Here is a 27,079-nt window from a genome sequence, read left to right on the forward strand (position 1 = left end):
TACTTGTTGAAAATAGCATCTATTTATTCCAGCCCTTCATGTTTACCACATCTCAAATAAATCCCAAATAAATCACAGTGGGTTTGGAGTAAGCATGGGTTAAGCATTTGTCATCAGAGGTTAGTATGAGTTAGCATGGGTTATCGTTAGCGTTTGATGGCCAGGGTGAGTCCGTCGCCCACAGTGAGCATGCTCAGATCGATCCTCTGGTCCGTGTGGAGTTTCTTGTTGAGCTTGTCCAGAGCCTGGGAGGTCAGGTCATCAGGAGCAGGGTCCACCACTTTACCACTCCAGAGTACCTGGGGGGAGAAGGTGGGGGGATCAGAGATACAGGTGAGGTGTCCTGTGGTCACAAGGTCAGAAAGACAGGTCAAGGAAGGGTAATTAGATAGACAGGTGATAAATAGGTCAAGGAAGGGTAATTAGATAGACAGGTGATAGACAGGTGATAGACAGGTCAAGGAAGGGTAATTAGATAGACAGGTGCTAGACAGGTCAAGGAAGGGTAATCAGATAGACAGGTGATAGACAGGTCGAGGAAGGGTAATCAGATAGACAGGTGATAGACAGGTCAAGGAAGGGTAATCAGATAGACAGGTGATAGACAGGTCAAGGAAGGGTAATCAGATAGACAGGTGATAGACAGGTCAAGGAAGGGTAATCAGATAGACAGATTAGAGGAGTGAGGTGAAGTGGGAGACAGGTGAGGAGAGAGGCTCAGACTGAAGACAGAGGTGATACGTTTCCCAAAGATTGGAAAGCTGCCGTGGTCATCCCTCTCTTCAAAGGGGAAGACACTCTAGACCCATTATGCTACAGACCTATATCTATCCTACCCTGCCTTTCTAAGGTCTTCGAAAGACAAGTCAACAAACAGATTACCGACCACTTCGAATCCCACCGTACCTTCTGCGCTGTGCAGTCTGGTTTCAGAGCTGGTCATGGGTGCACCTCAGCCACGCTCAAGGTCATAAACAATATCATAACTGCCATCAATAAGAGACATTAATGTGCAGCCGTATTCATCGACCTGGCCAAGGCTTTCGACTCTGTCAATCACCACATTCTTATTGGCAGACTCAACAGCCTTGGTTTCTCAAATGACTGCCTCGCCTGGTTCACCAACTACTTCTCTGATAGAGTTCAGTGTGTCAAATCGGAGGGCCTGTTGTCCGGACCTCTTGCAGTCTCTATGGGGGTGCCACAGGGTTCAATTCTCTGGCCACCTCTCTTCTCGGTATACATCAATGATGTCGCTCTCGCTGCTGGTGATTCTCTGATCCATCTCTACGCAGACGACACCCCTCTGGCCCTTCTTTGGACACTGTGTTAACTAACCTCCAGACGAGCTTCAATGTCATACAACTCTCCTTCCATGGCCTCCAACTGCTCTTAAATGCAAGTAAAACTAAGTGCATGCTCTTCAACCAATCACTGCCCACACATGCCCGCCGGTCCAGCATCACTACTCTGGACAGTTCTGACTTAGAATATGTGTACAACTACAAATACCTAGGTGTCTGGCTAGACTGTAAACTCTCCTTCCAGACTCACATTAAGCATCTCCAATCCAAAATTAAATCTAGAATCGGCATCCTATTTCATAACAAAGCATCCTTCACTCATGCAGCCAAACAAACCCTCGTAAAACTGACCACCCTACCGATCCTCGACTTTGGGGATGTCATCTATAAAATAGCCTCCAACATTCTACTCAACAAATTGGATGCAGTTTATCACAGTGCCATCCGTTTTGTCACCAAAGCCCCATATATTACCCACCACTGCGACCTGTACGCTCTCGTCGGCTGGCCATCGCTTCATACTCGTTGCCAAACCCACTGGCTCCAGGCCATCTACAAGTCTCTGCTAGGTAAAGCCCCGCCTTATCTCAGCTCACTGGTCACCATAGCAGCACCCACTTGTAGCACGCGCTCCAGCAGGTCACCCCCAAAGCCAATTCCTCCTTTGGCCGCCTCTCTTTCCAGCTCTCTGCTGCCAATGACTGGAACGAACTGCAAAAATCTCTGAAGCTGGAGACTCTTACCTCCCTCACTAGCTTTAAGCACCAGCTGTCAGAGCAGCTCACAGATCACTGCACCTGTACATAGCTCATCTGTAATTTGCCCATCCAATCTACCTCATCTCCATACTGTATTTATTTATTTATCTTATTCCTTTGCACCTCAGTATCTCTACTTGCACATTCATCTTCTGTACACCCTACCATTCCAGTGTTTAATTGCTATATTGTAATTACTTCGCCACCATGGCATATTTATTGCCTTACCTCTCTTATCCTACCTCATTTGCACATGTTGTATATAGATTTTTCTATTGTATTTTTGATTGTATGTTTGTTTATTCCATGTGTAACTCTGTGTTGTTCCATGTGTCGAACTTCTTTGCTTAATCTTGGCCAGGTCGCAGTTGTAAATGAGAACTTGTTCTCAACTAGCCTACCTGGTTAAATAAAGGTGAAATAAAAAATGTATAAATAAATCTTTCTCTGTGTTTTATATGTAGGCCTATCTTTTCATGCATCTTTACCTTAGTTAGCTTAAGAGATCAAATCGATTGCATGCTGGCATTATTCAAATCATATTCAAAATCACGACTCGCTTGTAGGAATAAAAGTTTGGGCATAGGCTACTCACATTATCGATGGCAATGATGCCCCCTTGTCTCACAAGCTCAAGAGACTTCTCGTAATATCTGTCATAGTTCCGTTTATCCGCATCGATGAACACAAAGTCATAGGTGCCAGCTTCCCCAGCAGCTATCAACTCATCTAGGACAAACAAAAGATCACGTTGAAAAGGATTCACCCGTTTCACAACGGAATCGTGTTTGGGTTCTTTAAAATCAGTCACCTACCCAGTGTTTTTATACACATTTGAAGACGGACATTAATTTTATCCTCGACTCCGGCCTAGAAAAGAGAAAGGATGACAAGGGTAATTTGCCTATGTGCCTACTCTGATGTGTTCCGTACGATGTACCCAATGACAAATGAAAACTTGCTATGTCCTCATTGTGGTTTTACAGACGTGTATAATACGTCTTATTTATACACTTTTGTAATATTTATGCAATGCATATTGTTATATTTGGTAGCACTTATTTGTTTTTCCTTTGCCTCCAACCCCCTTTGATGTGTGGAACGGATGTGGGTGGGGTTAGGTGTAAATTTAAAAAAACACAAAAGCTCTGACGAAGGCCGTGAGGCCGATACGTAACCTTATTAAATATCAGTGATACTATCAAGAGCAGTGTGCGGTTTCCTTTTTCCTTCATCTTGTTCAACTGTTGCCTTGCAGCTGTAAATAAGATTGTTCAGATGTGCGAGTGCCTTGTGAATTTTTTAACAGACAATACCAACCATTTTCTGTCTGTCACAATTTTCTGTCACCTGTGTTGTGTACAGTAGTATTTCTACTGTTTGGAGGGGGGCATTACGTTCATTGTAGGGATTCTCTGCTGCTTGGCTTTGCACCTTTTCGTAGACACTTTCTTCTGAGCAGACGGCCTCACTACTCCACCCACAGCACTTTGTGAAGTCTGACTGACAGATGTTAGATACTGAATATGCTGTATTGAAGCTTTTGGAGAGACAATCAATATTTCTGAATTCCAACGGGTTGAATGGGTTTAGATGTTGTTTTGGGGTTGAATACTGGACAAACAGATCTAATTCCTGTCTAGAGGAATATTGGAGCAAGTAAACTAGCTGAATGACTAGAGGAATGTTGATCTGACCTCTTTAAAGAAAGGTTTAGCAATGTTCACGTATTCGTCGTCTATTTCACATGCTACCACTTGACCACTCTCTGGTACAACCAACGCCATGTTCAGGGTGTTGTACCCCGTGTACATCCCTGGAGAGAGGAAAATATTGACATTAGTCTCTTCTGATATTAGAATGAGGGCAGTTCATTCAGAATTAGTGAATGTTGAAAAGATTGGCACAATGAAAGATGTTCCAAATAATAGAGTAACATTAAATGTTTTCAGGATGAAGCTTGTTTTATCATTACATACCAATTTCAATGGTTTTGCTGGCGTTAATCAGTTTGGCCAAATTTGCCATCAGTTGTGCTTGTTCACTAGCAACCAGCATGATGCTCCATGGGTCCTCAAGGGTTTTCTGCAACATGAAGGAAGGAGAATTTTTATTTTATTTAACCTTTATTTAACTAGGTAAACCAGTTAATAACAAATTCAATGATGGCCTATCAAAAGGCCTTCTGCGGGGACGGGGGCTGGGATTCATGTTTTTTTATTTTTTTTAAATATAGGACAAAACACACATCACGACAAGAGAGACAACACAACACTGCATGAAGAGAGACCTAAGACAACAACATAGGAAGGCAGCAACACATGACAACACAGCATGGTAGCAACACATCATGACAACAACATGGTAGCAACACAACATAGTAGCAGCACAAAACATGGTACAAACATTATTGGGCACAGTCAACAGCACAAAGGGCAAGAAGGTAAAGACAACAATACATCACACAAAGCAGCCACAACTGTCAGTAAGAGTGTCCATGATTGAGTCTTTGAATGAAGAGATTGACATAAAACTGTCTAGTTTGAGTGTTTGTTGCAGCTCGTTCCAGTCGCTAGCTGCAGTGAACTGAAAGACGAGCGACCCAGGCATTTGAGTGCTTTGGGGACCTTTAACAGACTGTGACTGGCAGAATGGGTGTTGTATGTGGAAGATTAGGGCTGCAGTAGATATCTCAGATAGGGGGGAAGTGAGGCCTAAGAGGGTTTTATAAATAAGCATCAACCAGTGGGTCTTGCGACAGGTATACAGAGATGACCAGTTTACAGAGGAGTACAGAGTGCAGTGATGTGTCCTATAAGGAGCATTGGTGGCACATCTGATGGCCGAATGGTAAAGAACCTCTAGCGAGAGCATCCTTACCTGCCGATCTATCAATTATATCTCCATAATCTAGCCTGGGTAGGATGGTCATCTGAATCAGGGTTAGTTTGGCAGCTGGGGTGAAAGAGGAGCGATTACGATAGAGGAAACAAAGTCTAGATTTAACTTTAGCCTGCAGCTTTGATTTGTGCTGAGAGAAGGACAGTGTACCGTCTTGCCATACATGACCTTTGTTGTGGAGGTGTTCAGAACAAGGTTAAGGGTTGAGAAAGCTTGTTGGTCACTAAGAAAGCTTTGTTACAGAGCGTTTAACACAACATTTGATTTCAAACATCGACAAAAAAGACAAAAACACGACTTTTTTTATGACATAATCTAATCGAACCATGTAATTACACCGTATTGCTGACTGCAGCTTCTCAGCACAGTGTTTTTATAGTACTGTGCTGACCTCTAGTGGTTATAGTAGCCTATTGAACTGTCATGATACTGTAGAAAACCAGTGTCTGTCTACACATCTGGTTTGTATGTACAGTACATTCCTGCTTTTCATCTCATAAACACCCTGGTTCTCCCCAGTCTTACCAGTCCAACCCTAGCCCTAGTTTCATGTCCTCATCCCGGTTCAACCCTAACACTAGCCTCAAAAACAACCACAACCCTAACCCTGGCTCTAACCCAGTCCAGCCTTACCAGTCTGAGTTTGGTCATGACAGGATGTTCTCTCAGTGAGTTGTTCACGACATACTGCAGCACTGGGTCGTTCTTCCCTCCACTGTGGCTCTTACCTGGCAGGGCAGATCCTATTCCTGTGCCTGACCAAAAAAACATCAGTTACAAATTTAGTTTTGCATGGTAACCCATCTAAACGTCATTTTGATTGTCAGCCCCAAAGCCGTGTTCGCAACCACGGCAAATATTGATTACAGCGGGTTCAGGATTTAGCAAGTTAACCTTTGTAAAGAATTCTTTACTGTCAACATCAGGATAAGAAATTGCAGTGCTTAAAGATGTTAAAAAGATGGATATTCTCTGAGTCTGTGCCCTTGTTTGGCCTGTAAGGAAAAAACAGAATGGTGTGGGCTTACTGGTCAAAAACAGCTGATTTTGCAGCTCAGCCAATGAGATGTGCATGCACTTGGATATTCAAATGATCTACCAACTCAGAGTTCCATGTGGGGTCAAGCTGCTCTGGCTGCCCCTGATGTCCAGCATGCAGACTTGCCTTTGCAGCTTGTAAACCACGTTGTGTGGAGGCTCTGTTTTGACACTCTTTCTTGTTGGTTAGCCGTCTATCTACGTTTGCAGCGATTGCTAGCATGCTAGCTAAGTGCTTCTTAACAGCCAACTCTTATTAACCACATCATTTGAAAAAGTGATTGGCGAGATAGTTGTTGCAATCCTGGGGCCTCATTTATAGCTATTGCGTAAAATTGCACACTAAACTTGGTGCATGGCATGCATATGTATGTTTCCTATTGACTAATCAGGCCCGTCCTGAAACTGTGTGTGTATCAACAAACATTAAACCTCCGCCTGAAAATGCCCATCGTTCACCTTTTATTGTGACAATAACGCCCTTTTTCCTGTATACTTTGGAACTAGGCCAAGGCATTTTTCTAAAGGAAATAGCGAACTTGATCAAATGTCTTTGAAGGTGATGACAGAATGTTTAACCTTTGCAGTGACATTTGCTGTAGGCCGTGGCTATCTGACAGACAAAAAGTTTACATGGCCGTAAGTGAAGGTACATCTCTTGGCACACCATATAAAGTCAAAGTGAGTCTGATAAACAGACATTGCATTCTCACCAATTAGATAAGCAGCTTGAACTTTGGCTCACTCAAAAAGTGGAAGAAATTACATATACTGTAGCCATCACTTTTTATCACAGATAGTTGGATGAAATACAAACAAACCTTGCAAACATTTCTAAGCGAGGGCACATATTTCAGCCTTGTGGCTTTCCGCTTTCAACAACCCGGTCGCATTCCGCTTCGCTCCACAGGTAGTATCGCATTTCATTTCATTTCATTACAGTACAACGGTTTGATTTGTTTGATCTTAGCTAGCTACATAGCCGTCTTTGTATCAAAGATAATTTGTGTAGTTTATAGCAATTATCTAGGTTAGCTAGTGTTGATAATTGGATATGGAGAAGGGTGAGCCGGTCAAGGATCGATTCAGACAAGGTGATAAATTGTATGACAAGCGACAGTTTAATTATGAGTAAAGATATCTGGTACAAACATGCATGGACTCGTTCATTCAGCTCATAGAGAACCTCCAGAAAAAGCCCAGATAACAGAAATGCATAGACATTTCATACAACACAGAAAGTAGGTTGAGTCTGGTAGATCTGGTTTTCTGGTTGGTCCTGATCAGGTTGTTGTCTTCTCAGATTGGTCCTGATGAGCTGGACATCATCCTCCTGAGTCTTGCAACAAAAGTTCTTTGTTATCAAATGTTCAGCTAAAACAGGAGATTTTGTATGTGCGTAGTCAGCCCTCTGTCCTTGAGTATGTGTGTGTGTCTGCACCCTTTTCTTATCAGTGTTTATGAATGTTCTGTGTCAGCCATCTGTCTCTGGGTGTGTGAGAAACCCTGCTTAGAAAGAAGTTAGTTATAACAATGTAATAGCAATATGCTTGTGTTATTTTAAATGGTATTTATTACAAATCCCCCTCTTCACGTCTCATAAGGGACGTGACAAAAGCTAGGACAAAAGCTATAAATGGCAAAATTAGAGTAAACTTTATCAGAAGATAAAGTTTTGATTCCCTCTCTTCACGTCTCACAAGAGACGTGACATAAACTAGGTAAGAGTAAGAAAAGCAAAAGTAAACAACCAGGGAAACTTTCTCAGAGAGAAAGTTTTAATTCCCTCTCTTCACGTCTTAAAAGAGACGTGACATAAACATGGGATCAAGCAGGAGTAGTATATGCAGAAACTTTCTTGAAGAGAAAGTTTCATATGCCCTCTCTTCACGTCTCACAAGAGACGTGACATAAACTAGGTAAGAGTAAGAAAAGCAAAAGTAAACAACCAGGGAAACTTTCTCAGAGAGAAAGTTTTAATTCCCTCTCTTCACGTCTCAAAAGAGACGTGACATAAACATGGGATCAAGCAAAAAGTCTAAGCGAAAGTATCCTCCTCAAACGCCAAAGGGTCCTCATCGGCCAGCAAAGGAAACATCTGGGAAGGGTGTGGGTCAATGGCTTTAGATATGACCCTAGTGGTGAGTGAACGAATGCATGGTATGCAACAGCAACCACACAAAACCAAAATGGCTGCAAACACTGAGATAGAAACCAAAATTGAGGACACCAGGGTTTTATATTTCCCAAAAGCATCCATCCAGGAATCCCACATGGAGGTGTCTACACCATAATGGGATTTCATCTTACCATTAAGAGTCCTCAAGCCTTCTAAGGCAATGGTCAGGCTACCATCAGTGGCGGTGTTGTTAGGTATAAAGGTGCAACACTCTTCACCAAACATAGAGCATACACCTCCCTTCTCAGAGAGTAGCATGTCTATCAATTTACCTCAAAACTAGTATTCCCAAATGACCACAATTTCATTATTCTCACTACATCCCCCCGTGATTGATCCCCCCGTGATTGACAGGAAAATGCAACGAAAAGAGGTCAAAAAGGTTACACCTACATTCGTGTTCCATATCTAGACATACCAAAAGAACCCTTTATCTTAACAAAGTCCCTTGTCTAAATAAAACTCAGAAAGTAAAACACCTAATATTATCTTGTCTCGGGAACACGGAAAACCCCTTAACCCAAAACGTTTACCACAAAAACAAAACCTAATAATTATGATGATACCCTTAAATCATTCGTTTTAAATTTCCCCGATGTTTCATGTACTAACCATACAACTGTGATAAACGTACACTGTCCCTTTAAAAACTCTCATGCCAGCCATACCAGGTTGCGAGTCGTTCTTTGTCCCCCATAATGAAAACAGATCACGTTTAGAATACGTTTACTTATTGTTCGAATTCTCTGGTGTTACCTAAACCAAAACCAATAACTTTCAGCAACTTTTTAAAAGTATCTCAAAGCTATAATGTACACATTTTCCCTCTAAATGACACAACCAATTTTCTCTAGCATAATTTAATACGGCCACACCCGGTAAATCATTATCAAATGTTAAATATACAGGTTTAGTACTTTTATCAAATAGATTAGTATAGTTCAAATAAAGATATGCGTTTACTAGCGCTCAACCTGTATTCAGAATGCAGCAACTAGCCAATATAATACCAAAAATGACTGTCTTATTCATGCCTCTAGGCAAAACATCTAGTTACTCCAACTAAGTTTAGCAGCAAAACTATCGTATAAGTAAAATCAACTTCTCAACTCTTTCCATTTCAAAGTGTAAACTTACCATATACTTCGCTAAATTTATATCGCATGTCAGCCAATCCATAACAATAATATCATTAGTCTGTAAATTTAACCTAAATAAGTTATTGAATGTATTCTCTCTACTCCGAATTGGTTCTAAGTTTTTTCTGTCACCAGCACTCAAACCGACTCTCCATTTTCTGGGAGACCGTTGAGTGCTGCAATACTGCCATCTTCTGTCCATTCTCTGTACAGCTCTAAGAGTTATGAGTGTGTGAAGGAATATCACAAATAAGGGGCCAGATATCCCATCAACCTTGCCCAGGGAGGGAGAAATGTCCCTCTAACTGGGAGAGGTTCCTTCTTCAGGGGAGGCGAAGTTTGATGCCGCATCACCTGAATCAGGAGTGTCTTAATTTGGAATCGAATTTAGGCCGCTCAAATCGGCTCTGACTTCTGTTAGGAATTGGAGCTAGAGTACAATGTGTGAGGTGGTGCCAAGGTGCGCCTGATTTATCTTTGACCTGAACTGAGTGTGAAGTAACCTCCTTCACTTCGTACAGTTCAGTCCACCTGGGTTCCAGCCACTTTCTCTTGTGGACTCTCACCCCACCCAGTCACCATTTTACATTCCGTGGTGGCGTGCCTCCTGGCAGCTTCCCCTCTCGGACCTTGCGAACCTGGGTAGAGAGTGCTACAGAGAGTTCCGTCAGTTTTCTCACATAATTACATCAAGAGCGGGCATATGACCTCCCTCTCTTGGTGGACCAGTCATTATCTCATGAGGAGAGAGATGGGTGCCTGCCCCTGGAGAGGTTCTCATGGCCATCAACGCCAGGGGCAGAGCTTCAACCCATCTCAACTTCGAACCTGCACATACTTTAGCTATCTTAGCCTTAAGGGTTTGATTGGCGCGTTACACGAGACCCTCTCTGTCTTATAAATTAAGTACTATGTGTGTGTAATCTATCCACTATCTTTGTATACTTAGCCCGTCTCTGAGTATAAAACCCGAGACGAATTCTCGGAGACCCGTACTCTGTCTTATCTCAGAGCTCCTCCCTCGTATATTCGGAATTTCTATACATATATTATTTGATTTATACGGCGTTGTGGAATGCGCAACCGACAGATTATATCAGCACATTAAAACACATCATTTAGACATTCATTCAATATAGTCAATATTTATCACTTAAAATACTTCACATTAATCAGTATACTTTCAACACTTACACATTACATTAGAGATCTCTCAAACATTCTGAACCTATTCCTTACCGATCTCAGTCGGACCGGTCTCTGCCGGACTTAGAATAGTTACCACTTTATCATTTACCACTGTTCACTTTAACTACATCCTTCACCGAACGAATATTCGGGCTTTTGGATGAGGCTTATACACTTTAAGACTATCGGAATCCTATTTTTAACTAGCAATGTTCATCATTAAACAACATCCATTAAACAGTTGACATTTACACATCCGACCCTATTGGTACATGGAGCGTTTGTCATTAAACAATACACATTAATCAGTTGACATTTACACATCCGACCCTGTTGGTACATGGAGCGTTTGTCATTAAACAATACAAATTAATACTTGTGTTTCTAACACTGGCGTATCTAACACCACGGCGTATCTAACACCACATACTTTATACTCTAACACTGGCGTATCTAACACCACATATCCCCACCGAACTTATTCGGACCGGTCTCTGCCGGACTTAGGATTCTAAACACAATTTTGTCCCCTTACCGGACTCAGCCGGACCGGTCTCTGCCGGACTATCGGAGCAAAATTATGGCCACATATATTTACTTCACTGTCATTCATATGTCATCTATGCACATAAATTTAAACAAGAATTCTTACCCATACTCGGTACTGCTGATCGAAATTTGGATATACTATACGACAATATGCAAAGTTTGATTTAACAGGTCTTGCTTACCTTATTTATGGTCGACCAGGAGATCAGTTTCCCGAGCTGAGCAGAACTGCTGTCCTCCCCCCCAAAAGATTTCACCTGTCCTCCGTGAACCGTCCTTTTACCAACTCGCCCCCTCACATCCATATCAACCACTCTGGACCGGGTATCTAGGCAACCATCCTCTGCTACCATTCTGTTGATAATTGGATATGGAGAAGGGTGAGCCGGTCAAGGATCGATTCAGACAAGGTGATAAATTGTATGACAAGCAACAGTTTAATTATGAGTAAAGATATCTGGTACAAACATGCATGGACTCGTTCATTCAGCTCATAGAGAACCTCCAGAAAAAGCCCAGATAACAGAAATGCATAGACATTTTATACAACACAGAAAGTAGGTTGAGTCTGGTAGATCTGGTTTTCTGGTTGGTCCTGATCAGGTTGTTGTCTTCTCAGATTGGTCCTGATGAGCTGGACATCATCCTCCTGAGTCTTGCAACAAAAGTTCTTTGTTATCAAATGTTCAGCTAAAACAGGAGATTTTGTATGTGCGTAGTCAGCCCTCTGTCATTGAGTATGTGTGTGTGTCTGCACCCTTTTCTTATCAGTGTTTATGAATGTTCTGTGTCAGCCATCTGTCTCTGGGTGTGTGAGAAACCCTGCTTAGAAAGAAGTTAGTTATAACAATGTAATAGCAATATGCTTGTGTTATTTTAAATGGTATTTATTACACTAGCCAGCTATTTTCGTCCTTTTAACGTAACGTAACGTAATCAACACTACTAACTAGCCAGCTAGCCACCGAATAGCAGCACTGTAGAAACTATTACATTCAACGGAACAACGGAACGACTTGATTAGTGTAGTGTTAGCTAGCTAAATAGTTGTCTTTGCTGTCTTTGTATCTAAGATAACTGTGGAGTCTAGAGTAATTTTGGTTAGCTAGCCAGCTATTTTCGTCCGCTGCGCTGCCGTTTTCCTACCTAGTCAACACTGCTAGTCAACACTGCTAACACTGCTAACACTGCTAGCTAGCCAACTTCTACCGAATAGCAGCACTGTAGAAACTATTACATTACAACGGTACGATTTGATTAGTGTAGTGTTAGCTAGCTAGTGTTAGCTAGCTTCATAGTTGTCTTTGCTGTCCTTGTATCTAAGACAATTGCGTAGTTTAGACTAATTATCTAGCCAGTTACCGAGGTCACCTAGCCAGCTACACTTTCAAACAAAGTCAACAACGCAGCCACTGCTAGCTAGCCTACCTCAGCAGTACTGTATCATTTTAATCATTTTAGTCAATAAGATTTTTGCAACGTAAGCTTAACTTTCTGAACATTCGAGACGTGTAGTCCACTTGTCATTCCAATCTCCTTTGCATTAGCGTAGCCTCTTCTGTAGCCGGTCAACTATGTGTCTGTCTATCCCTGTTCTCTCCTCTCTGCACAGACCATACAAACGCTTCACACCGCGTGGCCGCGGCCACCCTAACCTGGTGGTCCCAGCGCGCACGACCCACGTGGAGTTCCAGGTCTCCGGCAGCCTCTGGAACTGCCGATCTGCGGCCAACAAGGCAGAGTTCATCTCAGCCTATGCTTCCCTCCAGTCCCTCGACTTCTTGGCACTGACGGAAACATGGATCATTACAGATAACACTGCTACTCCTACTGCTCTCTCTTCGTCTGCCCACGTGTTCTCGCACACCCCGAGAGCTTCTGGTCAGCGGGGTGGTGGCACCGGGATCCTCATCTCTCCCAAGTGGTCATTCTCTCTTTCTCCCCTTACCCATCTGTCTATCGCCTCCTTTGAATTCCATGCTGTCACAGTTACCAGCCCTTTCAAGCTTAACATCCTTATCATTTATCGCCCTCCAGGTTCCCTCGGAGAGTTCATCAATGAGCTTGATGCCTTGATAAGCTCCTTTCCTGAGGACGGCTCACCTCTCACAGTTCTGGGTGACTTTAACCTCCCCACGTCTACCTTTGACTCATTCCTCTCTGCCTCCTTCTTTCCACTCCTCTCCTCTTTTGACCTCACCCTCTCACCTTCCCCCCCTACTCACAAGGCAGGCAATACGCTTGACCTCATCTTTACTAGATGCTGTTCTTCCACTAACCTCATTGCAACTCCCCTCCAAGTCTCCGACCACTACCTTGTATCCTTTTCCCTCTCGCTCTCATCCAACACTTCCCACACTGCCCCTACTTGGATGGTATCGCGCCGTCCCAACCTTCGCTCTCTCTCCCCCGCTACTCTCTCCTCTTCCATCCTATCATCTCTTCCCTCTGCTCAAACCTTCTCCAACCTATCTCCTGATTCTGCCTCCTCAACCCTCCTCTCCTCCCTTTCTGCATCCTTTGACTCTCTATGTCCCCTATCCTCCAGGCCGGCTCGTTCCTCCCCTCCCGCTCCGTGGCTCGACGACTCATTGCGAGCTCACAGAAACTCGCCTCCCTGCGGACCTGGCATCCTTTCACTCCCTCCTCTCTACATTTTCCTCTTCTGTCTCTGCTGCTAAAGCCACTTTCAACCACTCTAAATTCCAAGCATCTGCCTCTAACCCTAGGAAGCTCTTTGCCACCTTCTCCTCCCTCCTGAATCCTCCTCCCCCTCCCCCCTCCCTCTCTGCAGATGACTTCGTCAACCATTTTGAAAAGAAGGTCGACGACATCCGATCCTCGTTTGCTAAGTCAAACGACACCGCTGGTTCTGCTCACACCCTGTGCTACCCTGTGCTCTGACCTCTTTCTCCCCTCTCTCTCCAGATGAAATCTCGCGTCTTGTGACGGCCGGCCACCCAACAACCTGCCCGCTTGACCCTTTCCCCTCCTCTCTTCTCCAGACCATTTCCGGAGACCTTCTCCCTTACCTCACCTCGCTCATCAACTCATCCTTGACCGCTGGCTACGTCCCTTCCGTCTTCAAGAGAGCGAGAGTTGCACCCCTTCTGAAAAAACCTACACTCGATCCCTCCGATGTCAACAACTACAGACCAGTATCCCTTCTTTCTTTTCTCTCCAAAACTCTTGAGCGTGTCGTCCTTGGCCAGGTCTCCTGCAATCTCTCTCAGAATGACCTTCTTGATCCAAATCAGTCAGGTTTCAAGACTAGTCATTCAACTGAGACTGCTCTTCTCTGTATCACGGAGGCGCTCCGCACTGCTAAAGCTAACTCTCTCTCCTCTGCTCTCATCCTTCTAGACCTATCGGCTGCCTTCGATACTATGAACCATCAGATCCTCCTCTCCACCCTCTCCGAGTTGGGCATCTCCGGCGCGGCCCACGCTTGGACTGCGTCCTACCTGACAGGTCGCTCCTACCAGGTGGCGTGGCGAGAATCTGTCTCCTCACCACGTGCTCTCACCACTGGTGTCCCCCAGGGCTCTGTTCTAGGCCCTCTCCTATTCTCGCTATACACCAAGTCACTTAGCTCTGTCATAACCTCACATGGTCTCTCCTATCACTGCTATGCAGACGACACACAATTAATCTTCTCCTTTCCCCCTTCTGATGACCAGGTGGCGAATCGCATCTCTGCATGTCTGGCAGACATATCAGTGTGGATGACGGATCACCACCTCAAGCTGAACCTCGGCAAGACGGAGCTGCTCTTCCTCCCGGGGAAGGACTGCCCGTTCCATGATCTCGCCATCACGGTTGACAACTCCATTGTGTCCTCCTCCCAGAGCGCTAAGAACCTTGGCGTGATCCTGGACAACACCCTGTCGTTCTCAACTAACATCAAGGCGGTGGCCCGTTCCTGTAGGTTCATGCTCTACAACATCCGCAGAGTACGACCCTGCCTCACACAGGAAGCGGCGCAGGTCCTAATCCAGGCACTTGTCATCTCCCGTCTGGATTACTGCAACTCGCTGTTGGCTGGGCTCCCTGCCTGTGCCATTTAACCCCTACAACTCATCCAGAACGCCGCAGCCCGTCTGGTGTTCAACCTTCCCAAGTTCTCCCACGTCACCCCGCTCCTCCGCTCTCTCCACTGGCTTCCAGTTGAAGCTCGCATCCGCTACAAGACCATGGTGCTTGCCTACGGAGCTGTGAGGGGAACGGCACCTCAGTACCTTCAGGCTCTGATCAGGCCCTACACCCAAACAAGGGCACTGCGTTCATCCACCTCTGGCCTGCTCGCCTCCCTACCACTGAGGAAGTACAGTTCCCGCTCAGCCCAGTCAAAACTGTTCGCTGCTCTGGCACCCCAATGGTGGAACAAACTCCCTGACGACGCCAGGACAGCGGAGTCAATCACCACCTTCCGGAGACACCTGAAACCCCACCTCTTTAAGGAATACCTAGGATAGGATAAAGTAATCCTTCTGACCCCCCCCCCCCCTTAAAAGATTTAGATGCACTATTGTAAAGTGCCTGTTCCACTGGATATCTTAAGGTGAATGCACCAATTTGTAAGTCGCTCTGGATAAGAGCGTCTGCTAAATGACTTAAATGTAAATGTAAATGTATGTAAGACAACAACAAAGGCAAATAGCTGTTGTCACGTTCCTGACCTGTTTTCTGTTGTTTGGTATGTGTTTAATTGGTCAGGGTGTGAGTTTGGGTGGGTAGTCTATGTTATGTGTTTTCTATGTTGGGTTAATGGGTTGCCTGGTATGGCTCTCAATTAGAGGCAGGTGGTTTTCATTTCCTCTGATTGAGAGTCATATTAAGGTAGGTTGTTCTCACTTTTTGTTTGTGGGTGATTGTTCCTGTGTCTGTGTAATCCACATGAGACTGTTTCGTTTGTTCGTTCGTTTTAGGTAGTCTGTTCCTGTTCTTGCATCCTTCGTCTATATGTAAGTTTGTGTGCATGTGAGTGCATAGTAAGTGCATGTGCATGGACGTCGGAGGATCTGGCTGAGGAGATCGCCAGGGCGTCGGAGCCCAGAGGCCGCTTGAGGGAGGACGTTAGAGTGATGGCCGCTGAAGCGGGCATGAGTGGCTCGTCGACTGTGCTTCGCGCGGATTCTGGTAGGCGGACCGAAAGGGTGACGTCGACACGAGGAATCTGGGGCTCAGGATGTAAACAAACATGAAGGCGCCCAGTCCCCGGCAGCGTCCGTATCTGTTAAGACCCCAAAGTATTCCGGTAAGGCGGATAGGGAAGCTTTTCATGCTCAGTTTGAAATGTTAGCTCATTTAAGGGGGTGGTCGAATGAAGATAGGGCACTGCAGTTGGCTTTATGCCTCACGGATGATGCTCTGGCCTGTTTGATATTGATTAGCCCCGAGGACAGACGTGATTATGGTGCTTTAGTCGGAGCACTGAGGAAGCGCTATGGACACTGTCTGCAGTGAGGGAGATATGGGGGAGGAACTGTGTTGGTCTTGACCCCGAGCAGCAGGAACGGTTGTGGCAGTTGCTGTTTGAATTCAGAGACAGCTTTGCGCTGAGTGAGGAAGAGGTGGGTCAGACTCATCTGGTGCAGCATGAGATCGACACCGGTGATGCTCGACCCATCAAGATGCGTCCCCGCCGTATCCCGCTGGCACGCCAGGAGGCGGCAGACAAGGCTGTGTTGGAGATGCAGCGGGCAGACTTCGTCAAGCCCTCAGACAGTCCCTGGGCGACGCCGGTCGTCATGGTTCCGAAGAAGGGGGGCAAGCTGAGGTTCTGTGCGGACTACAGGCGGCTGAATGAGGTAACCAGGAAGGACTCATACCCCATACCACGTATCAATGAGTCACTGGACCTGGTTAGGGGGTCCTCCTGGTTTTCCTCAATAGACCTCCGCAGTGGCTACTGGCAGGTGCCCCTCTCCCCAGAGGCCAGAGCCAAAACGGCATTCTTCACTAATAGAGGACACTGGCAGTTCAAGGTCCTGTGCTTCGGCCTGTGCAACGCTCCAGCTACTTTTGAGCGTTGGATGGCATCCCCCGACAGCAGTGTCTGGTATACCTCAATGACATCCTGGCCCATGGCAGCTCCTTCCAGTCAGCCCTGGGGGCGCTATGGCGTGTGCTGGAGAGGGTGGCTGCCGCAGATCTGAAGCTCCACCCCGAGAAGTGTCACTTCATGAGGAGAGAGGTGTCCTTCTTGGGCCACCGAGTAGGGAAGGAGGGGATCAGCACCATGGAGGACAAGGTGGGGGCTGTCAGAGACTGGCCCACCCCCACCAACCAGCATCAGCTGAAGAGCTTCCTGGGCCTGGCCTCGTACTACAGGAGGTTTGTACGGGGCTTCTCAAGTGTTGCTGCTCCCCTGAACCGCCTGCTGCCTACAAGGCTTTCACTTGGACAGTGGAGTGTGAGGAGGCCTTCAACACCCTCAAACGTGCACTGATCGAGGCCCCCGTGCTCGCCCCGCCTGACCTCACCTTGCCCTTTATCCTGGACACAGACGCGAGCAATGTGGGCATGGGTGGGGTGCTGGCCCAGTTGGAGCCAGAGGGGGAGAGAGTGGTGGCGTACTCCCAGCAAAACATTTGACAAATATGAGCACCGCTACTGTGTCACCCGGCGGGAGCTCTTGGCTGTTGTATCTTCCGTCAAACACTTCCAGTACTACCTGGAGCATACCACCAGCAGCCCTGCATACCACCAGCAGCCCTGCATACCACTGCTGGCTTGCTTCTGAAGCTAAGCAGGGTTGGTCCTGGTCAGTCCCTGGATGGGAGACCAGATGCTGCTGGAAGTGGTGTTGGAGGGCCAGTAGGAGGCACTCTTTCCTCTGGTCTAAAAAATATCCCAATGCCCCAGGGCAGTGATTGGGGACACTGTCCTGTGTAGGGTGCCGTCTTTCGGATGGGACGTTAAACGGGTGTCCTGACTCTCTGAGGTCATTAAAGATCCCATGGCACTTATCGTAAGAGTAGGGGTGTTAACCCCGGTGTCCTGGCTAAATTCCCAATCTGGCCCTCAAACCATCATGGTCACCTAATAATCCCCAGTTTACAATTGGCTCATTCATCCCCCTCCTCTCCCCTGTAACTATTCCCCAGGTCGTTGCTGCAAATGAGAACGTGTTCTCAGTCAACTTACCTGGTAAAATAACGGTAAAATAAATAAATAAAAATAAATAAAACCTGGGTGGTCTGCCCTTTACTGTAAGGACTGACCACTCTGCTCTCCAGTGGCTCATGTCTTTCAGAGAGCCAAAGGGGCAGGTGGCACGCTGGTTGGAGGAGCTTCAGCCGTATGACTTCACAGTGGTGCACAGGGCAGGGACACGCCACTCCAACGCCGACGCCATGTCCCGTCGGCCCTGTACTGCAGACGGCTGCCGCCACTGTGAGCGGAGAGAGGCACGGGAGAGTGAGCTGTGTGCAGAGGAGGGGGTCTGTGCCACAGTGTGTCGGGCGAGCGGGCCTGTCTGCAGTGAGCTGCAGACTGTCGACGTGGCTGAATGGGGGCAGCAGCAGGGATGGGACACAGACCTACAGCCAGTGCTACAGTGGGTAGAGGCGCAGGTGAGGCCACCATGGGAAGAGGTGACAGCGCTCTCATTCGCAACCAAAGGGTTGTGGTCAAAGTTTGAGTGACTGCGGCTGGCTGATGGCGTGCTACAGCGGGCATGGAAGGAGTCGGCTACGGGAGAGGAGAGGTGGCAGGTGGTGGTCCAAAAAGCATTGCGGGAGGCTGTGCTCCAGAGTACTCATGGGGGGTTGGGGACTGGACACTTCGGGGTCACAAAAACACTGCGCCGCCTCCGTCAGGGATTTTACTGGGGGCAGGACAAGAGGGATGTGGAGGACTTTTACCGCCGCTGTGAGAACTGCACAGCGAGAAAGGGCCCCCCAGGCCGCTCTCATGCTCTCATTGATGTAGTTGGGCCATTCCCCACCACAGACAGTGGAAACCGTTGGGTGCTCACGGCCATGGACTATATCACAAAATGGCCCGAGGCCTATGCTCTGCCTGACCAGGAGGCAGAGACCATTGTCGACGCCCTGACAGCGGGGATGTTCAGCAGGTTTGGAGCTGCGGAGTCCATCCACAGCGACCAAGGCAGAAACTTCGAGTCCCGTGTGTTCGCCACTATGTGTGAGAGGCTGGGTATGCACAAGACCTGCACTACTCCTCTCCATCCTCAAAGTGATGGCCTTGTGGAGCGCTTCAACAAAATGCTTGGACAGCAGCTGGCCATCGTCTCTTCCAAACACCAGCGTGACTGGGACAAGCACCTGCCTATTGTCCTCATGGCATGCCGCTCCGCTGTCCAAGACCCCACCTCCTGCACGCCTGCCCTCCTCATGCTGGGGAGAGAGATCCGCACCCCTGCGGAGATGGCGTTTGGTCGGCCCCTGGATAGCCCTCATGTTCCCCCAGGGCCGGAGTATGCCCGGAGACTCCAGGACCGCCTGGAGACAGCCCACACCTTCGCCAGAGAGCAGCAGGTGTGAGGCAGAAGAGGAACTATGACGTGCACACCCGGGGAAGGCACTTTGTGGCTGGGGAGCTGGTCTGGGTCTACAGCCCCCTAAGGAAAAAAGGCAGATGCCCCAAGTTGGACAGTCACTGAGTGGGACCCTGCAGTGTCCTGGAGATGGTAGGGGAGGTTGTTTACCGGGTGCAGCTTCCTCCCAGGGGGAGAAAGGTGACACTGCACCGGGACAGGATAGCCCCATACAGCCTCTTCTCCCCAAACCCCAGGGACCCCCACAATTCCCCTCTCTGGCAATGACATTCTCCAGGCACCCACCCCCAGGTGCCGCAGACAAGGCTCCAGACAGCCCACTCCCCGTCTCCCTCCCTGTGTCACCGTGTGGTTCCCCAGAGCCACGGACTGTATAACCCGTTCCCGGTTCCTTGTCCCCCATATCCCTGCCTTCATCCCCTGGTTCCCAGAGGGGCACTCTGCAACCATCACGGCCACGCAGGCAAAGGAGACCTCCGGGTCGCATCAGAGACTTTGTTTGTTCCCTCGGGGACGAGGGACTTTGTGGTGGGGGGGGCTGTGTAGCGACCCGCACAGACAGCTGTGTGTTATGTGTTAGGCTAGGAGGTGGTTGTGTTGTACTTACCAGTACCCATTGTTCGCGGTGTCCGGCATGCCAATCAACCTGCTATCTGCCAATCGGGGGAATGCCCGGAATGTTCTGATGCCGGGAATCCTGGCGGTTGGCGGAGTGGCGTGGAGGGGGGTTGGGTAGGGGGATGGAGCATTGGAAGTTAAGACCAGGTTTAGCCTTTGTTCTCTCTCTTACGTCTGGCCTTCACAAGAGAAGGTCACGGTTGGCTTGTGGGTTATCTTTCATTTATTTGGCGTGGGCTACGGCCAAACAGTAGCTTGTGTAAAGTTGGGTTAATAAACTGTCAATTCGTAAACTCAATCCTCTGTCTGGACAATTGTTCCTTTATGATCTAGTCAGGTCATTACAATACTAATCTACTTGCCTGCTTGCAATGCAAAACTTCAACCACTAGAAAGTGCATACACAGTCTAAAGTTTGCTGGAAGGTGAGCACATTTTCAAGTCAAGTTCAGTTTTTATAAATTCTAACTTTTGTGTGAAAACTGGTGCACGCACATTTTGGGGTATATTTTGTATGTATGTAAATGTTTATAAATGGTAACATCCGGTTTGGAGCGAGCGGTCGCATTTGCATTCGCTCTGCAGGTAGTATAACTTTTCATTACATTTCATTTCATTTCATTATAGTACAACGGTTTAATTTGTCTAACCTTAGCAATTTCTTCTTAGCTAGCTACTTAGCCGTCTGTGTATAAAAGATAATTGCGTAATTATCGTATTCCGTCGTCTATCGTAGTCCACACTGCTATCTGCCCAGCAGCTAGCAAACGTCCACCGTCTACCGAATAGTAGTATAACTTTTCATTACATTTCATTATAGTACAACGGTCTGATTTTCATTTTCATTACAGTACAACGGTTTGGTTTGTTTGATCTTAGCTAGCTACATAGCCGTCTTTGCATCAAACATAATTGTGTGGTTATTGAGATTCGCCAGCCAGCTATTTTCGCCCTAACGTAACGCAACGTAGCCAACACTGCTAGCTAGCCAGCTTGCCACCGAATAGCAGCATTGTAGAAACGAGTGCATTACAACGGAACGACTTGATCAGTGTAGTGTTGGCTGACTACACAGTTGTCTTTGCTATCTTTGATTTGTATTTGTTCGATCTTAGCTAGCTACTTAGCTGGCTACATAGCCGTCTTTGTATCGGTGATAATTGTGTAGTTATGAAGGTTCGCTGAGGTTCGCTAGCCAGGTATTCTCGCCCTAACGTAACGTAACGTAACGTAGTCAACCCTGCTAGCTAGCCAGCTAGCCACCGATTAGCAGCACTGTAGAAACGATTACATTACAACGGAACGACTTGACTTGTGTAGTGTTAGCTAGCTACATAGTTTTCTTTGCTATCTTTGTATCTAAGATAATTGTGTAGCTTTGAGTAATTATCGGTTAGCTAGCCAGCTATTTTTCGCCTGCCGCGCTGCCGTCCTCCTACCTAGCCAACACTGCTAGCTAGCCAACTTCTACCGAATAGCAGCACTGTAGAAACTTACATTACAACGGAACGACTTGATTAGCGTAGTGTTAGCTAGTTGTCTTTGCTGTCCTTGTATCCATGATAATTGTGTAGTTTAGAGAAATTTAGTGAAATTGTCGAGGTTACCTAGCCAGCTTCACTTTCAACAACGTAGCCACTGCTAGCCAGGCTACTTCACCAGCCAGCAGTACTATATCATTTTAGTCAATAAGATCTTGTATTTTATTTTATTTTATTTTTGCAACGTAAGCTTAACTTTCTGAACATTCGAGACGTGTAGCCCACTTGTCATTCTAATCTCCTTTGCATTAGCGTAGCCTCTTCTGTAGCCTGTCAACCATGTGTCTGTCTATCCCTGTTCTCTCCTCTCTGCACAGACCATACAAACGCTTCACACCGCGTGGCCGCGCCCACCCTAACCTGGTGGTCCCAGCCCGCACGACCCACGTGGAGTTCCAGGTCTCCGGTAGCCTCTGGAACTGCCGATCTGCGGCCAACAAGGCAGAGCTCATCTCAGCCTATGCGTCCCTCCAGTCCCTCGACTTCCTGGCACTGACGGAAACATGGCTCACCACAGATAACACTGCTACTCCTACTGCTCTCTCTTCGTCTGCCCACGTGTTCTCGCACACCCCGAGACCTTCTGGTCAGCGGGGTGGTGGCACCGGGATCCTCATCTCTCCCAAGTGGTCATTCTCTCTTTCTCCCCTTACCCATCTGTCTATCGCCTCCTTTGAATTCCATGCTGTCACAGTTACCAGCCCTTTCAAGCTTAACATCCTTATCATTTATCGCCCTCCAGGTTCCCTTGGAGAGTTCATCAATGAGCTTGATGCCTTGATAAGCTCCTTTCCTGAGGACGGCTCACCTCTCACAGTTCTGGGTGACTTTAACCTCCCCATGTCTACCTTCGACTCATTCCTCTCTGCCTCCTTCTTTCCACTCCTCTCCTCTTTTGACCTCACCCTCTCACCTTCCCCCCCTACTCACAAGGCAGGCAATACGCTTGACCTCATCTTTACTAGATGCTGTTCTTCCACTAACCTCATTGCAACTCCCCTCCAAGTCTCCGACCACTACCTTGTATCCTTTTCCCTCTCGCTCTCATCCAACACTTCCCACACTGCCCCTACTCGGATGGTATCGCGCCGTCCCAACCTCCGCTCTCTCTCCCCCGCTACTCTCTCCTCTTCCATCCTATCATCTCTTCCCTCTGCCCAAACCTTCTCCAACCTATCTCCTGATTCTGCCTCCTCAACCCTCCTCTCCTCCCTTTCTGCATCCTTTGACTCTCTATGTCCCCTATCCTCCAGGCCGGCTCGGTCCTCCCCTCCCGCTCCGTGGCTCGACGACTCATTGCGAGCTCACAGAACAGGGCTCCGGGCAGCCGAGCGGAAATGGAGGAAAACTCGCCTCCCCGCGGACCTGGCATCCTTTCACTCCCTCCTCTCTACATTTTCCTCTTCTGTCTCTGCTGCTAAAGCCACTTTCTACCACTCTAAATTCCAAGCATCTGCCTCTAACCCTAGGAAGCTCTTTGCCACCTTCTCCTCCCTCCTGAATCCTCCTCCCCCTCCCCCCCCCTCCTCCCCCTCTGCAGACGACTTCGTCAACCATTTTGAAAAGAAGGTCGACGACATCCGATCCTCGTTTGCTAAGTCAAACGACACCGCTGGTTCTGCTCACACTGCCCAACCCTGTGCTTTGACCTCTTTCTCCCCTCTCTCTCCAGATGAAATCTCGCGTCTTGTGACGGCCGGCCGCCCAACAACCTGCCCGCTTGACCCTATCCCCTCCTCTCTTCTCCAGACCATTTCCGGAGACCTTCTACCTTACCTCACCTCGCTCATCAACTCATCCTTGACCGCTGGCTACGTCCCTTCCGTCTTCAAGAGAGCGAGAGTTGCACCCCTTCTGAAAAAACCTACACTCGATCCCTCCGATGTCAACAACTACAGACCAGTATCCCTTCTTTCTTTTCTCTCCAAAACTCTTGAACGTGCCGTCCTTGGCCAGCTCTCCTGCTATCTCTCTCAGAATGACCTTCTTGATCCAAATCAGTCAGGTTTCAAGACTAGTCACTCAACTGAGACTGCTCTTCTCTGTATCACGGAGGCGCTCCGCACTGCTAAAGCTAACTCTCTCTCCTCTGCTCTCATCCTTCTAGACCTATCGGCTGCCTTCGATACTGTGAACCATCAGATCCTCCTCTCCACCCTCTCCGAGTTGGGCATCTCCGGCGCGGCCCACGCTTGGATTGCGTCCTACCTGACAGGTCGCTCCTACCAGGTGGCGTGGCGAGAATCTGTCTCCTCACCACGCGCTCTCACCACTGGTGTCCCCCAGGGCTCTGTTCTAGGCCCTCTCCTATTCTCGCTATACACCAAGTCACTTGGCTCTGTCATAACCTCACATGGTCTCTCCTATCATTGCTATGCAGACGACACACAATTAATCTTCTCCTTTCCCCCTTCTGATAACCAGGTGGCGAATCGCATCTCTGCATGTCTGGCAGACATATCAGTGTGGATGACGGATCACCACCTCAAGCTGAACCTCGGCAAGACGGAGCTGCTCTTCCTCCCGGGGAAGGACTGTCCGTTCCATGATCTCGCCATCACGGTTGACAACTCCATTGTGTCCTCCTCCCAGAGCGCTAAGAACCTTGGCGTGATCCTGGACAACACCCTGTCGTTCTCCACCAACATCAAGGCGGTGGCCCGTTCCTGTAGGTTCATGCTCTACAACATCCGCAGAGTACGACCCTGCCTCACACAGGAAGCGGCGCAGGTCCTAATCCAGGCACTTGTCATCTCCCGTCTGGATTACTGCAACTCGCTGTTGGCTGGGCTCCCTGCCTGTGCCATTAAACCCCTACAACTCATCCAGAACGCCGCAGCCCGTCTGGTGTTCAACCTTCCCAAGTTCTCTCACGCCACCCCGCTCCTCCGCTCTCTCCACTGGCTTCCAGTTGAAGCTCGCATCCGCTACAAGACCATGGTGCTTGCCTACGGAGCTGTGAGGGGAACGGCACCTCAGTACCTTCAGGCTCTGATCAGGCCCTACACCCAAACAAGGGCACTGCGTTCATCCACCTCTGGCCTGCTCGCCTCCCTACCACTGAGGAAGTACAGTTCCCGCTCAGCCCAGTCAAAACTGTTCGCTGCTCTGGCACCCCAATGGTGGAACAAACTCCCTCACGACGCCAGGACAGCGGAGTCAATCACCACCTTCCGGAGACACCTGAAACCCCACCTCTTCAAGGACTACCTAGGATAGGATAAAGCAATCCTTCTGCCCCCCCCCCCCCCCCCCTTAAAAGATCTAGATGCACTATTGTAAAGTGGCTGTTCCACTGGATGTCATAAGGTGAATGCACCAATTTGTAAGTCGCTCTGGATAAGAGCGTCTGCTAAATGACTTAAATGTAATGTAAATGATAAATGAGGCCCCCGAGCCTAAGTCTCGCACCCTCGTCAGCAGGTAATGTAGCCTAGTGGTTAGAGCCGAAAGGTTGCTGGATCGAATCCCCGAGCTGACAAGGTAAAAATCTGTCATTCTGCCCCTGAACAAGGCAGTTAACCCACTGTTCCCCGGTAGGCTGTCATTGTAAATACGAATTTGTTCTCAACTGACTTGCCTAGTTAAATAAAGGTTAAATAAAAACAATTTTCTCCTCTCTAATGGAAAAAGTAAACAGCGAGATATTTACCTGTTAGTGCAATAACAAGCTGAATGCAGAAATACATCTTGATATCTGGAGCCATTTTGGAAGTGTGTCTATTCAGCTATATAGAGTGAACACCAAAGAGACTGTATTGAGGGAATGTGGGTCTACTATTTATACAGCGTGGATGGGAAAGTCCACTGGTCTCCATGTGTGTTTGTTTTGAACTATCTTTTTGGGTGAGGGACAAGATATCGACCACTCTGTATGTAAACACTTTCCTCACAATGTGTTTTCCAGACACCACCCCATGATCCCCATGATGTAAGAGTGGAGTTTCCAAGGTGTCAGCCAAAGGGAACCATTGTTTGAAGCTCACTGTATGCAGTACAGAGGGTCAAATATTACATACAAATACTAGATGTGTAACGCAGACACTGGGAGTTAGGAAGCAAGTACAGGGGGTGAATTTAATAATAAATAGAACAATACAAAACAAGAGTTTAGCATCTGGACATGAGAAAGATAACTAATACTGCCTGGGGAAACAGCCAAAGGGAATGACAGATATAGGGGAGGTAATCAGAAGTGATGGAGTCCAGGTAAGTCTCATGAGCTGCAGGTGTGCGTAATGATGGTGGCAGGTGTGCGTAATAATAAGTAATGATGAGGGGGGAGCAGGAGTAGACGTGACAAGATGTGACATGCATTGCTCCCCGGTGGCATAACATTGGGGTTGAGTATGAGCAACACTGTTCAATCAAACTGGGCAGAAAGCCCAGTTAAGGATCGGAACCTTTTTTAAATTTCCGACTAAAATACCCAAATCCAACTGCCTGTAGCTCAGGACCTGAAGCAAGGATATGCATATTCTTGATACTGTGGGCGAGCGGTTTGCTGATGTCAACGTTGTAAACAAAGTGCCCCATGGTGGCGGTGGGGTTATGGTATGGGCAGGCATAAGCTATGGGGAATGAAAACAAATGCATTTTATCAATGGCAATTTGAATGCACAGAGATATCGTGACGAGATCAAGGAGATGTATGACACAGCATGAGGCAAATGGTGGTCACACCAGATACTGACTGGTTTTCTGATCCACACCTGTAACTTTTTCGTTAAGGTATCAAATCAAATCACATTTTATTTGTCACAAATGTAGACCTTACAGTGAAATGCTTACTTACAAGCCCTTAACCAACAATGCAGTTTTAAGAAAATACCTACAAAAAAAGTGCTGTAGCAGAGAGAACAGTCTATGACTAGGGTGGCTGGAGTCTGACAATTTTTAAGGCCTTCCTCTGACACCGCCTGGTATAGAGGTCCTGGTTGGCAGGAAGCTTGGCCCAAGTGATATACTGGGCCGTACGCACTGCCCTCTATAGTGCCTTGCGGTCGGAGGCCGAGCAGTTGCCATACCAGGCAGTGATGCAACCCATCAGGATGGTCTCGATGGTGCAGCTGTAAAACCTTTTGAGGATCTGAGGACCCACGCCAAATCTTTTCAGTCTCCTGAGGGGGAATAGATTTTGTCGAGGCCTCTTCACAACTTTCTTGGTGTGCTTGGACCATGTTAGTTTGTTGGTGATGTGGAAGCCAGGGAACTTTAAGCTACCCTTACCCTTCAGGAAGTCCAGGATCCAGTTGCAGAGGGAGGTGTTTAGTCCCAGGGTCCTTAGCTTAGTGATCAGCTTTGAGGGCATTATGGTGTTGAATGCTGAGCTGTAGTCAA

At 47.5% G+C, this 27,079-nt stretch overlaps 1 protein-coding gene and 1 long non-coding RNA gene across 4 annotated transcripts; one reads left to right on the top strand and one right to left on the bottom strand.

The window, feature by feature from the left end:
* LOC129848894 (catechol O-methyltransferase domain-containing protein 1-like) lies at positions 1 to 25,496 on the bottom strand. Of its 3 annotated transcripts, none has more exons than XM_055915995.1 (7): positions 25,392 to 25,496; positions 5,597 to 5,718; positions 4,042 to 4,147; positions 3,760 to 3,878; positions 2,878 to 2,932; positions 2,658 to 2,791; positions 1 to 299 (listed from the first exon to the last, which is right to left on the bottom strand). In XM_055915995.1, the coding sequence occupies exons 1-7, from the start codon at positions 25,444 to 25,446 to the stop codon at positions 147 to 149; spliced, it is 744 nt and encodes a 247-aa protein (XP_055771970.1). In that variant the 5' UTR covers positions 25,447 to 25,496; the 3' UTR covers positions 1 to 146. The 3 variants fall into 3 exon arrangements, with proteins under 3 accessions (XP_055771970.1, XP_055771971.1, XP_055771972.1); XM_055915996.1 differs by lacking the exon at positions 25,392 to 25,496 and adding an exon at positions 20,188 to 20,212; XM_055915997.1 differs by lacking the exon at positions 1 to 299 and adding an exon at positions 1,480 to 2,463.
* LOC129848896 (uncharacterized) lies at positions 207 to 586 on the top strand. The gene is made up of 2 exons (XR_008758584.1): positions 207 to 445; positions 495 to 586. It is a non-coding gene; the product is annotated as an uncharacterized LOC129848896 (long non-coding RNA).
* Positions 25,497 to 27,079: the final 1,583 nt, after the last annotated feature.

Source organism: Salvelinus fontinalis, unplaced genomic scaffold (genome assembly GCF_029448725.1).
Source record: "Salvelinus fontinalis isolate EN_2023a unplaced genomic scaffold, ASM2944872v1 scaffold_1264, whole genome shotgun sequence".
Lineage (NCBI taxonomy): Eukaryota > Metazoa > Chordata > Actinopteri > Salmoniformes > Salmonidae > Salvelinus > Salvelinus fontinalis.

Bases quoted from the DNA above. Each gene is read 5' to 3' on its own strand.
- LOC129848894 (XM_055915995.1), bottom strand. From the start codon at position 25,446: ATGGCTCCAGATATCAAGATGTATTTCTGCATTCAGCTTGTTATTGCA. The intron at 5,719-25,391 runs GTAAATATCTCG...TTTTTTGGTCAG, and splicing joins GCTTGTTATTGCACTAACAG to GCACAGGAATAGGATCTGCC. The intron at 4,148-5,596 runs GTAAGGCTGGAC...TTCATGTTGCAG, and splicing joins TCATGACCAAACTCAGACTG to AAAACCCTTGAGGACCCATG.